Source organism: Ictalurus punctatus, chromosome 7 (assembly GCF_001660625.3).
Source record: "Ictalurus punctatus breed USDA103 chromosome 7, Coco_2.0, whole genome shotgun sequence".
Classification (NCBI taxonomy): domain Eukaryota; kingdom Metazoa; phylum Chordata; class Actinopteri; order Siluriformes; family Ictaluridae; genus Ictalurus; species Ictalurus punctatus.
Window position 1 is genome coordinate 7,497,600 of NC_030422.2, and position 13,176 is coordinate 7,510,775.

At 39.8% G+C, this 13,176-nt stretch overlaps 1 protein-coding gene across 2 annotated transcripts in view; it reads right to left on the bottom strand.

Moving 5' to 3' along the window:
* Window positions 1-3,689: 3,689 nt before the first annotated feature.
* The window catches only part of malrd1 (MAM and LDL receptor class A domain containing 1), a 54,082-nt gene continuing 44,595 nt past the window's right edge, over window positions 3,690-13,176 (bottom strand). For both annotated transcript variants that reach the window (XM_053681268.1, XM_017472967.3), the window contains 7 exons: window positions 11,723-11,842; window positions 10,742-10,808; window positions 9,523-9,614; window positions 9,293-9,392; window positions 9,063-9,123; window positions 7,388-7,489; window positions 3,690-5,049 (listed from right to left, as the gene is read on the bottom strand). In XM_053681268.1, the coding sequence (XP_053537243.1) occupies window positions 4,987-5,049; window positions 7,388-7,489; window positions 9,063-9,123; window positions 9,293-9,392; window positions 9,523-9,614; window positions 10,742-10,808; window positions 11,723-11,842 (605 nt within the window). In that variant the 3' untranslated portion in view covers window positions 3,690-4,986. The remainder of the gene's footprint in view (window positions 5,050-7,387; window positions 7,490-9,062; window positions 9,124-9,292; window positions 9,393-9,522; window positions 9,615-10,741; window positions 10,809-11,722; window positions 11,843-13,176) is intronic.

The following is a 13,176-nucleotide window of genomic DNA, read 5'->3' on the forward strand; positions in this document are numbered from 1 at the left end:
CACAGCTCTGCATGCACCGAACATGACAAGTCACTCATTGCTTTTAAGAATGTCAGCAGGAACAATTAGTCAACCGTTCAAGACGTCAACGTTGAAAAACAATAGCCTTTTATTTACTACAAGACATAAATCAAGCCCGACTTTTTTTTTTTTTTTTTTTTTGACCCATACCCAGGACAAACATTTGTTTGATGAGCTCATATTTCGTGCTGTGTGTTGTGTTGTGTTATCCTTCAGGAATCCAGACTACACTGCACTCTCTATGTAAATGGATAGAAACAACATTCTTGTTGTTTTGGCTTAGTACTTCAGCTCATTGGCTAAATCAGGTATTCAGTTTATCGGAATGTTCAACAGTTTTTCATCATGATTAAATGTGTTCTCCGGTCGTCCAGTATTGTGGACATCTCTGGTCTGCCAGGATTTATTTATTTATTTATTTATTTATTACTGTTGCTGAGCAAGTAAGAATCAACCAGTTGATTTGGACAGCCCACTAACTGTTGTCCCACTAATCTCTAGTACGATTACAGTGACTGCACTGTGGGTAAATATCACCCGCATATCTTCTTGTACTGACTGCTAACACTTAACACTGGGGCTGGAGTGGGGTCTCTCACGGCACACGCTCATCCTCCCTGCTGGGTTTGTTTGTATCCTGGCATGTATGGCAGTCAGACACACTTTGATGAGCGTGTAAGCATGCGAGTGAAAAGTTTTCTTACTGCATTGTGAAATGCTGGGTGTAAACCCCCTACTCGTGCAGTGTGAGTGATGTTTTAGAGTTTTCGCAAAGCTGGCTCTAAGGATTTATGCTGAAAGTGTATATAGCGGCATCATCTACATATAGTGTAGCCGCTCTACCACCTCTGCGTACGCTGACTTTCTGTTGGTGCTGATGAGGCCCAGTATTGTTGTCTCATCAGTAAAAGTTAATGATGTGATGCAAGCTGTGCTTCGGAGCACAGTCATGAATCTGCAAAGTGTACTGCAGTAGTGTGACCACTGAGGGTCTCCACTGTGGTGGAAATATCTATCAAATAAAACAGAGAAATGTTGACTACGGTGCATCCTCAAAACCTCTCAAATGCAACCATGCAAATGACCTACCCACGCACTTTTAATGCCACTGCTGTCTGGCAGAACATCCAGTCTGTAACTCTCAGACTCTGCATCAGCTTCTTCCTACACGCTGCTGACCTTCAACACCGACCGACACTGATCTGAACAACCCACATTAACGTATAAACTGACATAAAATCAAATCTAAAAAAAAACTGTAGCACTCCTGAAATTTGAGCAGTAGTGAAAAGCGTCCAAACACTGACTTGAGTAACGGACTGGAGTAATAATTAGCGATAACTTGCTAACCAGCACCAACATCGGGGTGGTTTCCCTCCACCCCTGCTTAGATTATTTTCGTATGACAGAACAATCCGTCATGGTATTATTTATGTGAACACCGTCTTAATGATCAACGGTATATAAAGAAAAGTAATGTTAGCTAGCTAGCTAACTTAGCTAAATGTAGTTGGGGTTTCAGTAGCTTTATGTAGTAGATTTATTAGCTAGCTAGCTCATGTTAATTCATACATATTTCTAGCTACACTTATCTATCTGGCCCTTATACATTATCCTAAGTGTAAAGCATCAAAAGATCTGGATAGCTAGTCTAGCTCGCTAAGCTAGCTAATGATTTACCTGTATATACATTCAACCGGCTGGATGTCTCAAATTTTAGGCTGCTTGACTAATTCAGAAATAAAGGCAAAATAAGGGGGGGGGGGGGGGGGGGGTGTAAAATAAATGACAAATCCTTAAGCAAAATAATGAGACTTTTATCTTTGATGTCCGTGTTGCCATGCTACGCTCCTCTATTAGCGTTCTTCCGTTTCCTCATTCTCTGTCAGTGAAACGACGAGTGTTCGAGAGCGCACTGAAAGAGAACAGCACAAAGAGAATGAAAGAAAGGGAACAGGGAAATGACAATTGTGTACACTTCTTTGCCCACACAAATGCAGCACAAATGAAGTGCCGACTTAACATTTAAACATCGTTTACACTGTGGGCTTGAAAATGGTTGGAAGACCGTTATCTCCGCGTGGAGGTTTTCTTTGCCAAAGCAGTGCTGTCTGTCCTTGTGCTGTTTAACTTCAGAGCACAGTTTATCGAGTGGATAAGGTGGAATGGACCTTTCTATCAAATAAATGTCTCTTCCATCGATCTTCCATTGAGGCTGAGGCTTCTGTACTAACCAAACCACAACCACCCGATACCTAAACAGCTTTACTTTCCTGTACATACAGACCCGCTGGATAAACTGTACGCCTTCTGCTCTTACAGCTTGGAGTAGGGATAAAGGTTGGAGTTCTGTAGAAAATGGCACAGACAGGTACAAATACAAATAATAACTGCATGAGAAGGATTAAAGAACAGTTCCATGTACGATTCTATATATATATATATATATATATATATAAAAAAAAAAAAGTCTGGTTTTGACCATGTCCACTTACAGGTACTTTACAGATACAGATATGAATATGTGGAGCACTAATCAGATACACATACAAATGTTGTGTTACACCCCTATTATAGTGGCATACATGCACTGTGAGTCCCATGCTCATGATGCATGCTGCCTCTGGTACACTTGGCTTGCCCTGCACCATAAACAGGATTTACATTCACCTGTTATGCAAATGTGGAATTGCAATCGCAGGAAATTGTTTTGAACGGTCTTTCGCAGTGATGTCTGTTTTGTAAATGAGATCTTTTAGCTGTACTCATGTTTGGGGGCTTTGGCGAAATGCATGTTGTGATGATATCACCTGATGCGTCGTGGCCCAAATCTGTGGTCATTTTGAAAAATTGCCCGCTCCTTTGAATATTATGGAGTTTCGTTGATTTTGCGCTAATTGCTGCGGTCGTGAAATCTTGGAGGGTCTGAAAAGTAGAACTGGATGTCAGCAGCATCTGTGGGGATGCCTCTGCTGCCAACAAGTCTAGTCCTTCCTGTTACTAATTTGTACGCCTGAAATACCATTCAAATAATCTCTGACTATGTTATGATCAATGCCGAAATGTTCCCAGTTCATCTGGTGCTAGAAAGGAAAATTCTATACAAATCCACTATTTTTCATACCGCTTATCCTGCAAAGGGTCTCGGGGAGCCTGGGGCCTATCCCAGGGAACGCTGGGCACAAGGCGGGTGACATCCTGGACGGGGTGCCAACCCATCGCAGGGCACAATCGCACACACATTCAAACACCATGAACAATTTGGAAATGCTAATCAGCCTACAACGCATGTCTTTGGATTGGGAGAGGAAACCAGAGTACCTGGAAGAAGTCCCCAAAGCACGGGGAGAACATGCACGACGGGAAGCGGGATTTGAACCCCCAACCATGCCCCCCATAACCCAGCAATATTAAATGTATTACATTTACCATTGAGTTCTTGTGCTCATGAATATGTCTGATTGGTCACTTGAATTGAATGGGTGTAATTCAAACCTCAAAAACCTACAAAACAAACCCTTCCTTAAAAAAAAAAAAAAAAAAAAAAAAAAAAACCCCGCCAGCACGGACCTAGAATTAAAAAGCTGAATAAAAAAACCAATCTTCATTAGCCAGAGTAGATTTGTACATGTTTAAATTATGAGCTTGATATTTGAATACGTGGATTGCGTTCATAAATTTGTAGCAAAGAATTTATTTGACAGATAAAGCTGTTAAACAGTTGGAGAACCCCGGCACTAAAGGGATTATTTTCATATGAATTATGATATAGCGAGTGGGTGTTTCAGTATTTTAATTCCTCGGTGAGTCCGTAGTCTTCTAATAACATTCACATTAACGGATGGAGGCACATAATGATTCCCACATTGTTTTGCCAAGTGTTCTAAAATTCTTGTGAAAAACACAGGAGCGAGTATAAATACAACGCACAAACACACACATACTGTGCATGGAAAAAGGTGATCGATAAAGCTGCGTTTACGCAGAACCTCAGATCAGCAGTTCAATAACTGATTTAGTACCACATTGTGTGTGTGTGTGTGTGTGTGTGTGTGTGTGTGGGTGTGTGTTTGAGTTCAGTGACCTTAAATATCCAGTTTAATACAGCATTCACATATTGCCATGACAACATACAATACTCATTACTTACTTATTGTATATGAACAACATATGCTTTATCATATAACGTTATAACTTTCCTATAATTTGGTGTATTTTAGAATTGTTCTAGGTGCAGGACGTACTATCTGACGGTCATTTGCTAAATGTAATAAAATGCTTCAACTTGCCATTTAAATCAACACATGTAGTGACGTTACTGGTAATTGCTAATTCTGAGAGAGAGACAGAGAGAGACTAAAGCACACACACACACACACACACACACACACACACACACACACACACAATTGAAGAGTCATGCTGTCAGGCTGAATATTGGTTTTGGTGAACTGTCTGCATTTATTGGCATATGCTGTGGTCCCACACGAAAACCATTTCATGATTTAAATCTTAAACAAAGCCCAGGTTTTGCAGTAGGATTGTGGTCTATTCTATGTTATATGAACAATAATGAAAGCCACAAATGTTTCTACTCTGAACAAAACAGGAAATCAAAACAAGTAGGACAATTTGTCTCGTTCATTGGAAAACGATGGAGTCATAAAGAGTTTGGGTTTTGCTTCTTAATGCGACAACTTCCTCAACTCGGAGAACTTTAGACGCAGGCTCTAACATCTCAGAGCCCAAGTAATAAGCTGGTGATTTGAAGTTGCGCTCAGTGTTTTGTCCCAGAAGAGGAAAATAAATTACATTTTTCATAAATATATAGTTTTAAGGCTTTGGATGTTGTACAAGTACAGTCATGTTAGCCAAGAAGGATCAAATTACAAAAGTACATCCGTAGGGGTTTTGTAGTACCTTTGTGGGGTGTGTGTGTGTGTGTGTGTGTGTGTGTGTCTATCCTCAGGCCTCAGAGCTTTTGGGTTCCTTGTAGAGTGGGTTGGAAAAAGACAGTTTGGCAGGAATCTAAAAACAACACACAGGAATAGGCAGGTTTTAAGGGTACTGTAGCTTTCAAAAGAATTCAAGTAAACTCTATTCATTTCATTAAGGTTCCCTCCTATCATTTCAATGAAGTTAGCATCTCTTAGGACGGATGTGAACTGGACAGCTAGAGATTCGTGGTGTTGCTGGTCAATGACACACTCTTTGTCGCTTTGGCTGAGTTTCCATCCGAGCTGCGAATTTAACTTGTGTGAAAAATTGGAATATCGCGCAAAACATTTGCAAATAAAGCAGCGTTTCCGTTCTGTGTGTCCAAGAGAACAAAATCGGGACCTTTTTTTGGGTGCGCGTCGAGGAACTTAATCGGTAAATGCGTTTCCATCGTAGTCTTCTTATCGAACATACAAACATTTTCTGCCCCGATTGAGCGCATACGCTTTTTAATGCACATTTTGGTGTTTCCATCCATGGTGTCTGTTTATGCGATATCCTAATATTCGCGTAAAAATACGTGGATGGAAACATGACTTATGAACAGAGTAAAATATCAGCTTTATATCAAGCCGGGCTCGCTCAGTGTCGATATCGGTGACTGAAACAAACATTAAATCGTAAGCGATTTTAATATCCTCTGCAAAAAAAAAAAAAAAGTCCCTTTTTTATATAATACATAATCCTCACTTATTTAAAGAAAAATGAATAATTCAACAGTTGGCAGCTTATGATCCATCTTACTGCAGAACAATGTGCTACTACAGCAACTGAGGAGTGATTCAATTCTAACAATTGGAATATTGATGTCAGGCACTTCAGCAGTGGGTATGCATGTCAATAAAGACAAAACCCAAGGCAAATGGGTTGCCTCAAAAAACATTCAGAAATCGACTATTGCTTGATTACGGATCAGGCAGAATATTACCATTAAGGATACGCAGCATTTGATAATCTGTAGAGGTCACAGCCTTCAGACCGAGACATTCAAACTTGGCTTTGTGCAGCTCTACGCAATTCAAGTTACCATACATTTCCTGTGTTGAGTCAATTAGAGCAACTACTTTATTTATTTCCATAAGAGGTCATTTTCAAAATAATAGATAAGAGACAGATTTATGTCAGCTTTTATTTACTGTACCAGATTTTCAGTGGGTCAGATGCATACATACACTTTGTTAGTAATTGAAGGAATTGCTTGAACTTGAATCAAATTCTTGGGCTAGCCTTCTCGCTTCTCGCAATACTCGCAATGTTTCTCGCGTGCTTTCAGACAGAACTGGTGGTACTCGATCAGGTTTGTGAGCCTCCTCGCTCAGACATGCTTTTTCAGTTCAGTCCACAAATTTTCTGTGGGAGTCAGGTCAGGTGTTTGACGATGGCCGCTCCAATTCTTTCACTTTGGACGTATGCCTAGGATCAGTTTTTTTTTTTTTCTGAGGTGTTTGCTGGTTTTCCCCATGCTATTAAGGGCAAAAAAAGGCACTGGCTCTAAAGGTAGGGCCTTAAATACAACCACAGATGCGCTCCTAATCAACTCCTAATTACAACTAGCCAGAAGCTTCTAAAGGTCTTTAGAACACTTTCTGAAATCTTCCAGACTGTATAAAAAGACTGTTAACTTGGTAGATGCAAACTTTCAACCCACTGGAAATCTGATATAGAACAAAGCAACGCTGAAATAAATCTGCTTCCAATCGATTGTTTTTTAAATAACCACTGACGTGAACAAAGTAGATACCCTAACTGACTTGCCAAAATAATGTATGGTACTTACACTTTCCCTCACGTTATGGTTGAAAACTAAGTCATCTGAGCAAAATCTGTTCCAAGCTGCAAATGGGCTACATATAGTGTCAAGGCAAGTGATTACTCATCTCCATTGCTAGTCCAGAAAAGAAAAAAATAATAAACAAACATACTGTTGAAAAAGTTCTATTTAAGTGTTGATTTGATTGAACGGGGTTTGTAGTAATCAGGCCTGGTTGTGTCTAGTCCAGCTGAACCCCATTATCAATCTATTTAATAGATTTGGAGAATTAGTAACTATGGGGGCAAATACATTTTCACACAGGCCCAGTTGGTATTGGATAACTTTTTTGCTTTTTTTTTACTTTTTTTACTCAGGTTCCCTTTGTTTTATCTTAGATTTTGTTTTCATTTCTGAAAAAATTGTGTCTGAGATTTACACAAAATCAGAACAAATTAGGAAGGGGGCGAATATTTTTTCACAGCACTGTACATAAAGGACTAAAAAGCACTTTTGCTTGCAAATGTAAATAAGAAATGTGCAGATAACATGACAACGTACAGTATGTTTACTTTAGCACATGTACACGTGTGTGTGTGTGTGTGTGTGTGTGTGTACCTCTGGTTCATCTCTCCATGGGTAAACACTAATAGCCAGTTTAGGAAATTTACTCCATCTTGCCTTGAAGGCAGCAGATTTTCTGGGCCTCACATCTAGAAACTGAATCATTAATTATACTCGATTAGACACCGACACAATAACCGAAATGCATCAAGGTTAAACAATATCTATCCTTTGGCAGCATTACATAGATTAAACATTTGCTCAAAGTGTACATTATTACAGAAGTATCATTACAGTACAGGGATTCATACAATGAAGGGCTGGATGAAATGTCCTTGCTTCTGATTGGTCGAACGTATCGGCTGCAAGGGTTATATTACTTATTATATTAGGGTTCTCAGGAAGTACAATCTGGACTCCAATCTGCTGCTGATCTTCTACCGCTCGTCCGTCGAGAGCTTGCTGACATACTGTATCACGGTGTGGTATGGTAGCTGCACCGCAGCAGACAGGGAGAGGCTTCAGAGGGTAGTAAGAGCAGCACAGAAGATCATTGGCTGCCCTCTCCCCTCCCTGATGGATATTTATACTTCCCATTGCCTCAGCAGAGGAAAAACTATCATTAAGGACAGTTCTCACCCTGGCTTTGATCTGTTCAATCTGTTGCCCTCAGGGAGACGTTACAGGTGCATCAAAACAAGGACTAGCAGATTTAAGAATAGTTTCTTCCCAAAAGCTATTACCATGATAAACAAACACATGTACTGAGTTCACAGCATATGTATATATTGTCTCAAACTGTGCATTTCATAGTACCTCCGCCATCCACCCTAATATCTATCTATCGTGCATATATCTTGCATATATTGTATATCTTGTTTATTTATTTTGTTTATTTATCTTATTTATTTATCTGTGTATTATCTGTTTATTCTTCTTGTGTATTGAATGTATATGTTTGCACGGAACAAAAAGGAGTGGCTCTTAATTTCATTGTACATGTGTATAGTGACAATAAAAGGCATTCATTCATTCATTCATTCATTACTGCGCTCGTTCTTATACGTCATTGTTTCTATAGTAACAGCTTTATTTAAATGGATTAAAAATAACTGTCTCTTTGTTGAGACCGTCAAGTTTCTGAGAGCACATTTGTTTACATCTTTTCCTTTACTTCCTTTGTGGAAGAAATCTCTAGCGTACGCACTTTTGTGACAGTCAGATGGAAAGGCGTGTCTATGTTTTACGTTACGGGAAAGTCTATAGGATGGTGGGCTTTGCAGTTTTTCTTGAAGAGAGAGGACAAAAAGAGGCTGTTGAGCGAACAACTTTTCTTTAGGTGATATTAGAACGTGATGGCTTTGTCTCTAAATGTACCTATTAATTGATAAAGAAGTACAATATGATGTTTTTGTTTAAATTGTATTAAAATTGCTGTGTTATAAGACGAATACTCTGTTTCTGGATATATTGTAATCAACCTCTGCTTCACGCCAGGATGCATCACATGGTCACCTGCTCAGTGACCGTGTTTTTCAGTACACTTTGAAATCTGACGTGAGATAATGATTGAGCGGATCTGCCACGGTTCTTCTGGAGACTTTGACATATCTGATAGTCTTCATCATGCCCCCCCCGTATATTATGCGATATATGTTTTGAAATGAACCCGTGCAAAAGTACTCCGTCTGTACAATCTGTATGTGCCTGAAATACTTGTGTGACTGACCTTTCCGCTACACTCAGCAGCATACGTGTCCAGTTCGTCATTGGCAATCAACTTGGGATCCCTAAGCACAGTAAACAAATCATAGCGACAAATAAACAAAACGATATTAACAATCATCCAAAAAACGCAAACAAGAAAAACTCGTATTGAATTTCTTTCCATGCAATAGGAAGGATCAGGGGAAAATTTGAGGCATAAAAATACAACAGGTCTGATTGAAATACACTTACTTAACTGTGCACTTCCTTCGTACGAGGAAGAGGATAATAGTGCCAATGACAACAGCCAGAATCAGGAGCACTGCGACACTTACAGCACTGTAAAGTATGACTGAAACACACACAGAATTATGACACACACGCACGCATGCACGCACGCATGCACGCACGCATGCACACACGCATGCACACACGCACGCACACACGCACGCACGCACACACGCATGCACACACGCACTTACCTGGTCCAGTGTCAGGAATCACAATTGAAGATGTGGGAGATGTTGGTTTTTGCTGCACATGGCAGCGGTTGCCAGTCCACATTGATTTACAGCTGGACAGGAAAGAAACGAACCATTAGCTAACACACACACACACACACACACACACACACACACACACACACACACACATATGGCATCTGCCCACTGAAATGACCCTTGGTAAACAAAGGTAGTACAGCTACAGCAGTAGACAGCAGTGGGATATGTGCAGTCTATAATTACTCATACTGACACAAACACACTCACTAAAAGTACATTTAGCATTCCTTTAATCCATGCTGCCCCCCGTTGAATTCTGACCGATCCTGCAGTTTGTTTGTTTTTTTCCACCTGCCTACAATATTTTCAACAAACTTAGTTGGATCCATTTCAAAAAATATAAACAAATTCATCATTTAACCCTCTGTGGCCTAGACCAGGATAAAACATTTACTGATGCCACACTAGTACACAATGAGCTCCCATCAGGGGCAACACTAGCGACTATGGCGGCCCCAGGCAGGAAAATCCAAGAGGATGTCCTGCAAGAGGCTTTTATACACTGTACTTGCTCTCAAGACAACTAAAGCAGCATGACAAATTCCACCATGAAAGTTAGTTAAGTAATTGACATCACATGCTCCAAACCAAGGGTGAACTCCTTGCGTTACATTACATTATGGCTTAATCTACTGTTATTAGATTATCTCCACCACTTATGACAGTTCAGCTTCCACTTTTCCACTTCTCCTTGGCTTCCCGAATGGTACATTCTTATCATTTTGAAATAGCTTAGTGCTTAGAACGTTTGCCTCGCATCTCCGGGGTTAGGGGTTTGAACCCTTCCTCCACCCTGTGTGTGTGGAGTTTGCATGTTCTCCTTGTGCTTTGGGGGTTTTCTCCGGGTGCTCCGGTTTCCTCCTCCAGTCCAAAGACTCGCGTTGTAGGCTGACTGGCATGTCCAAAATGTCCGTGGTGTGTGAATAGGTGTGTTCTTTGTCCCACAAGCTTAATATCTGACCATTTGCTTGATTTTGCATTCATTTCTGCCATTAATTTAATTCTTTTCTTCAGGTTATCGTGCCTCGTGTGCTGTATGGAGTGTGATTGTGTCATGGTGGGTAATTATTCATGTTATGAGTGTGTATGGGAACTTAAAATGTCTGCAATATGTTTGCAGTGTGTGTGTGTTACTTACATGCACACAGGTCCATGGTTCCCCACACTACACATCCCATCATTGAGGCAGTAACCAGTGGGGCACTCTGTAAACCAGACACACATATTTCACAAATATTACAAAATAGCTCCAGAAATCTTCATTTACATATTCACTGATATTTTATTATAGCCAGTCTCTAGGAATGTTTCATTGCAGTACTCGCAACGACGATTACAAATCAACGAGGCGTGAAGTAGAACAGATGAGGTTTTATAAACCCTGGAAAACAGCGAGGAGTTACGTCAGATCTCCTTTGTCTCCGAAATCTTTCGACAGACTTTCACCAAGTCTTTTCTCTGGAGTATCTCAAACTCGGCTCCTCAGTTTGTGCTATTGACTAATAAATGGCACATCAGGGTTGTTTTATTTTTTTATTTTTTATTTTTTTAAAAAGACGAACCTCATTAGGCTGATTGAGAAAACATACCGAAGCAGTGCAGTGAATAATTTGTACCTTTTTAAAAAAATATTTTCATTATAGGGATCAGCATGTGTGAATGAAGCATAGCCGGCCTCACATATTCCTTCCATTACTCTAATGCTAAGCTCATCATTAGTCTATAAGCACACACACTGTGCACAGCTACAAATAAGGTATAGTGCATGAACCAGGCTCTGACTCAGTGCATTAGTGAACTGCCAAGCTCTCCATGAGCTGATAATTAAATCAAGTAAAACATGGAAAAGCACGGGGCAAACATATTACTTATTATAAGCTTACAAACCTGCTCACAGACCCTTTTTTTTTTTTTAAAAAAAACTTCATTTATTCATAAATTCAGCAATAATTGGAGACCTGATTTAGAAGAGAGGATAGTCGCTGAGGCTCAAAACGAAGACCTTTCGTAAGATTCACGCAAACATACCTTTACTGTATATGCATGTGTACTGTATAACTGATTCGCAGTGTTTTGCTTGAGAGAAGAAGAAGAAGAAAAAAATCGGATTGGGTTTTACCATAGCAGCTAGACTCGTCAGAGTTAAAGGTAGGACAGTCTACAGTGTGATCACATCGCTTGCTGTGAGGAATACAGCTACTCTCACACACCAACTCCCCAATCTCACACTGCACGACAGCTGCACACAAAGAGGCAAACACACAGGCAGAGAACGTGTTAACGTTGACACTTTTCACTCTCCATTTTATCATGTAAACCTACCATTTTAGTTTTTGTACAGCTCCTGACTTAGCAGATTTGTTTCTGTGCTCAGTTTCTCATCACCTTCTACCTCATCCATCAGTGGTAAGGGACCACCACTCGGCAGATATTATCTGGATGGTGGATCATTCTCAGCACACCAATAACCTTGATATTGTAGTGAGTGTGGTACTGGTACATGTGTATCAAGTAGAGCGGTGTGGCCGAAGTCCTTAAACGCCTCAACAGCAGTCCTGTAGTCAGAAACTGGCGGTGTTGCAGGATTAGAGGATGAACAGCACAAATTGTGCCTCTACAGTACAAAGTTGACCAACAATACTACAATACCCTCGTATCAGCTCCACACACACTACCATCAACAAGTCATAAATAAGATCTTATAGACTTTTCTTATTCATTTAGAAATATCTTGATATGCATCACGTGTTATTGACTAGTGATCTGTCATATGTAAATAATTTACATTGATGGTAGCTATTAATTTGGTGGAAATTCACCTGTAAAATGAGAAGTCAGTACACCAAACACTAGAATGTGCTCGAGTAAATATTTTATTCAATCAGCGATTCCTCACGACTCATTAAAACACCTGCCTCTTTAAAACGCCTTCAATTTAACTGCTCAATCCTAGCCGTTCACATACTTTTGCCACTCACAGATATGCATGAATGACCAAGTATGATATTTTGGTCTCGTTTGTTTAATGATGTTCTCTTGGTCTACTTTTAGGACGTGTGTGAAAATCTGATGATGTTTTAGGTCATATTTATGCAGAAATATAGACGATTCTAAAGGGTTCACAAACTTTCCAGCACCGCTTCCTTTCCTCATCTACCTATCTAACCAAAGCATCGCTAATGATGAAGAAGCAGCCAGACAAATTAGACCAGTGTAGTGCTGCTTACATTGGGAACTACTTATGTAGCTATTAGCTCGTATTAAATTCGACTGAGCTAAACTAAAATGTCGAGCTAACTGTAAAGCTTACATGGTCGAAGAACGAGATCTTAACGATCTGGAATAAATGAAACGTTATCTAATCTTTCTCCTGAGAAATGAGATGAGATCATCACGTAACAAATATAAGACCATTAAGCCTATTTCTAGACATAGTTGCTAATTTCAGACTTTCTTGAAATGAGTAGAAATATTTAGACATAAGCTTAGTCATCTTGAATTTGTTTACAAACAATGTAATAAAGAGAAATATCAGTTGAATTTGCCTTTATTTAAGATATTTTTTTTACTTGC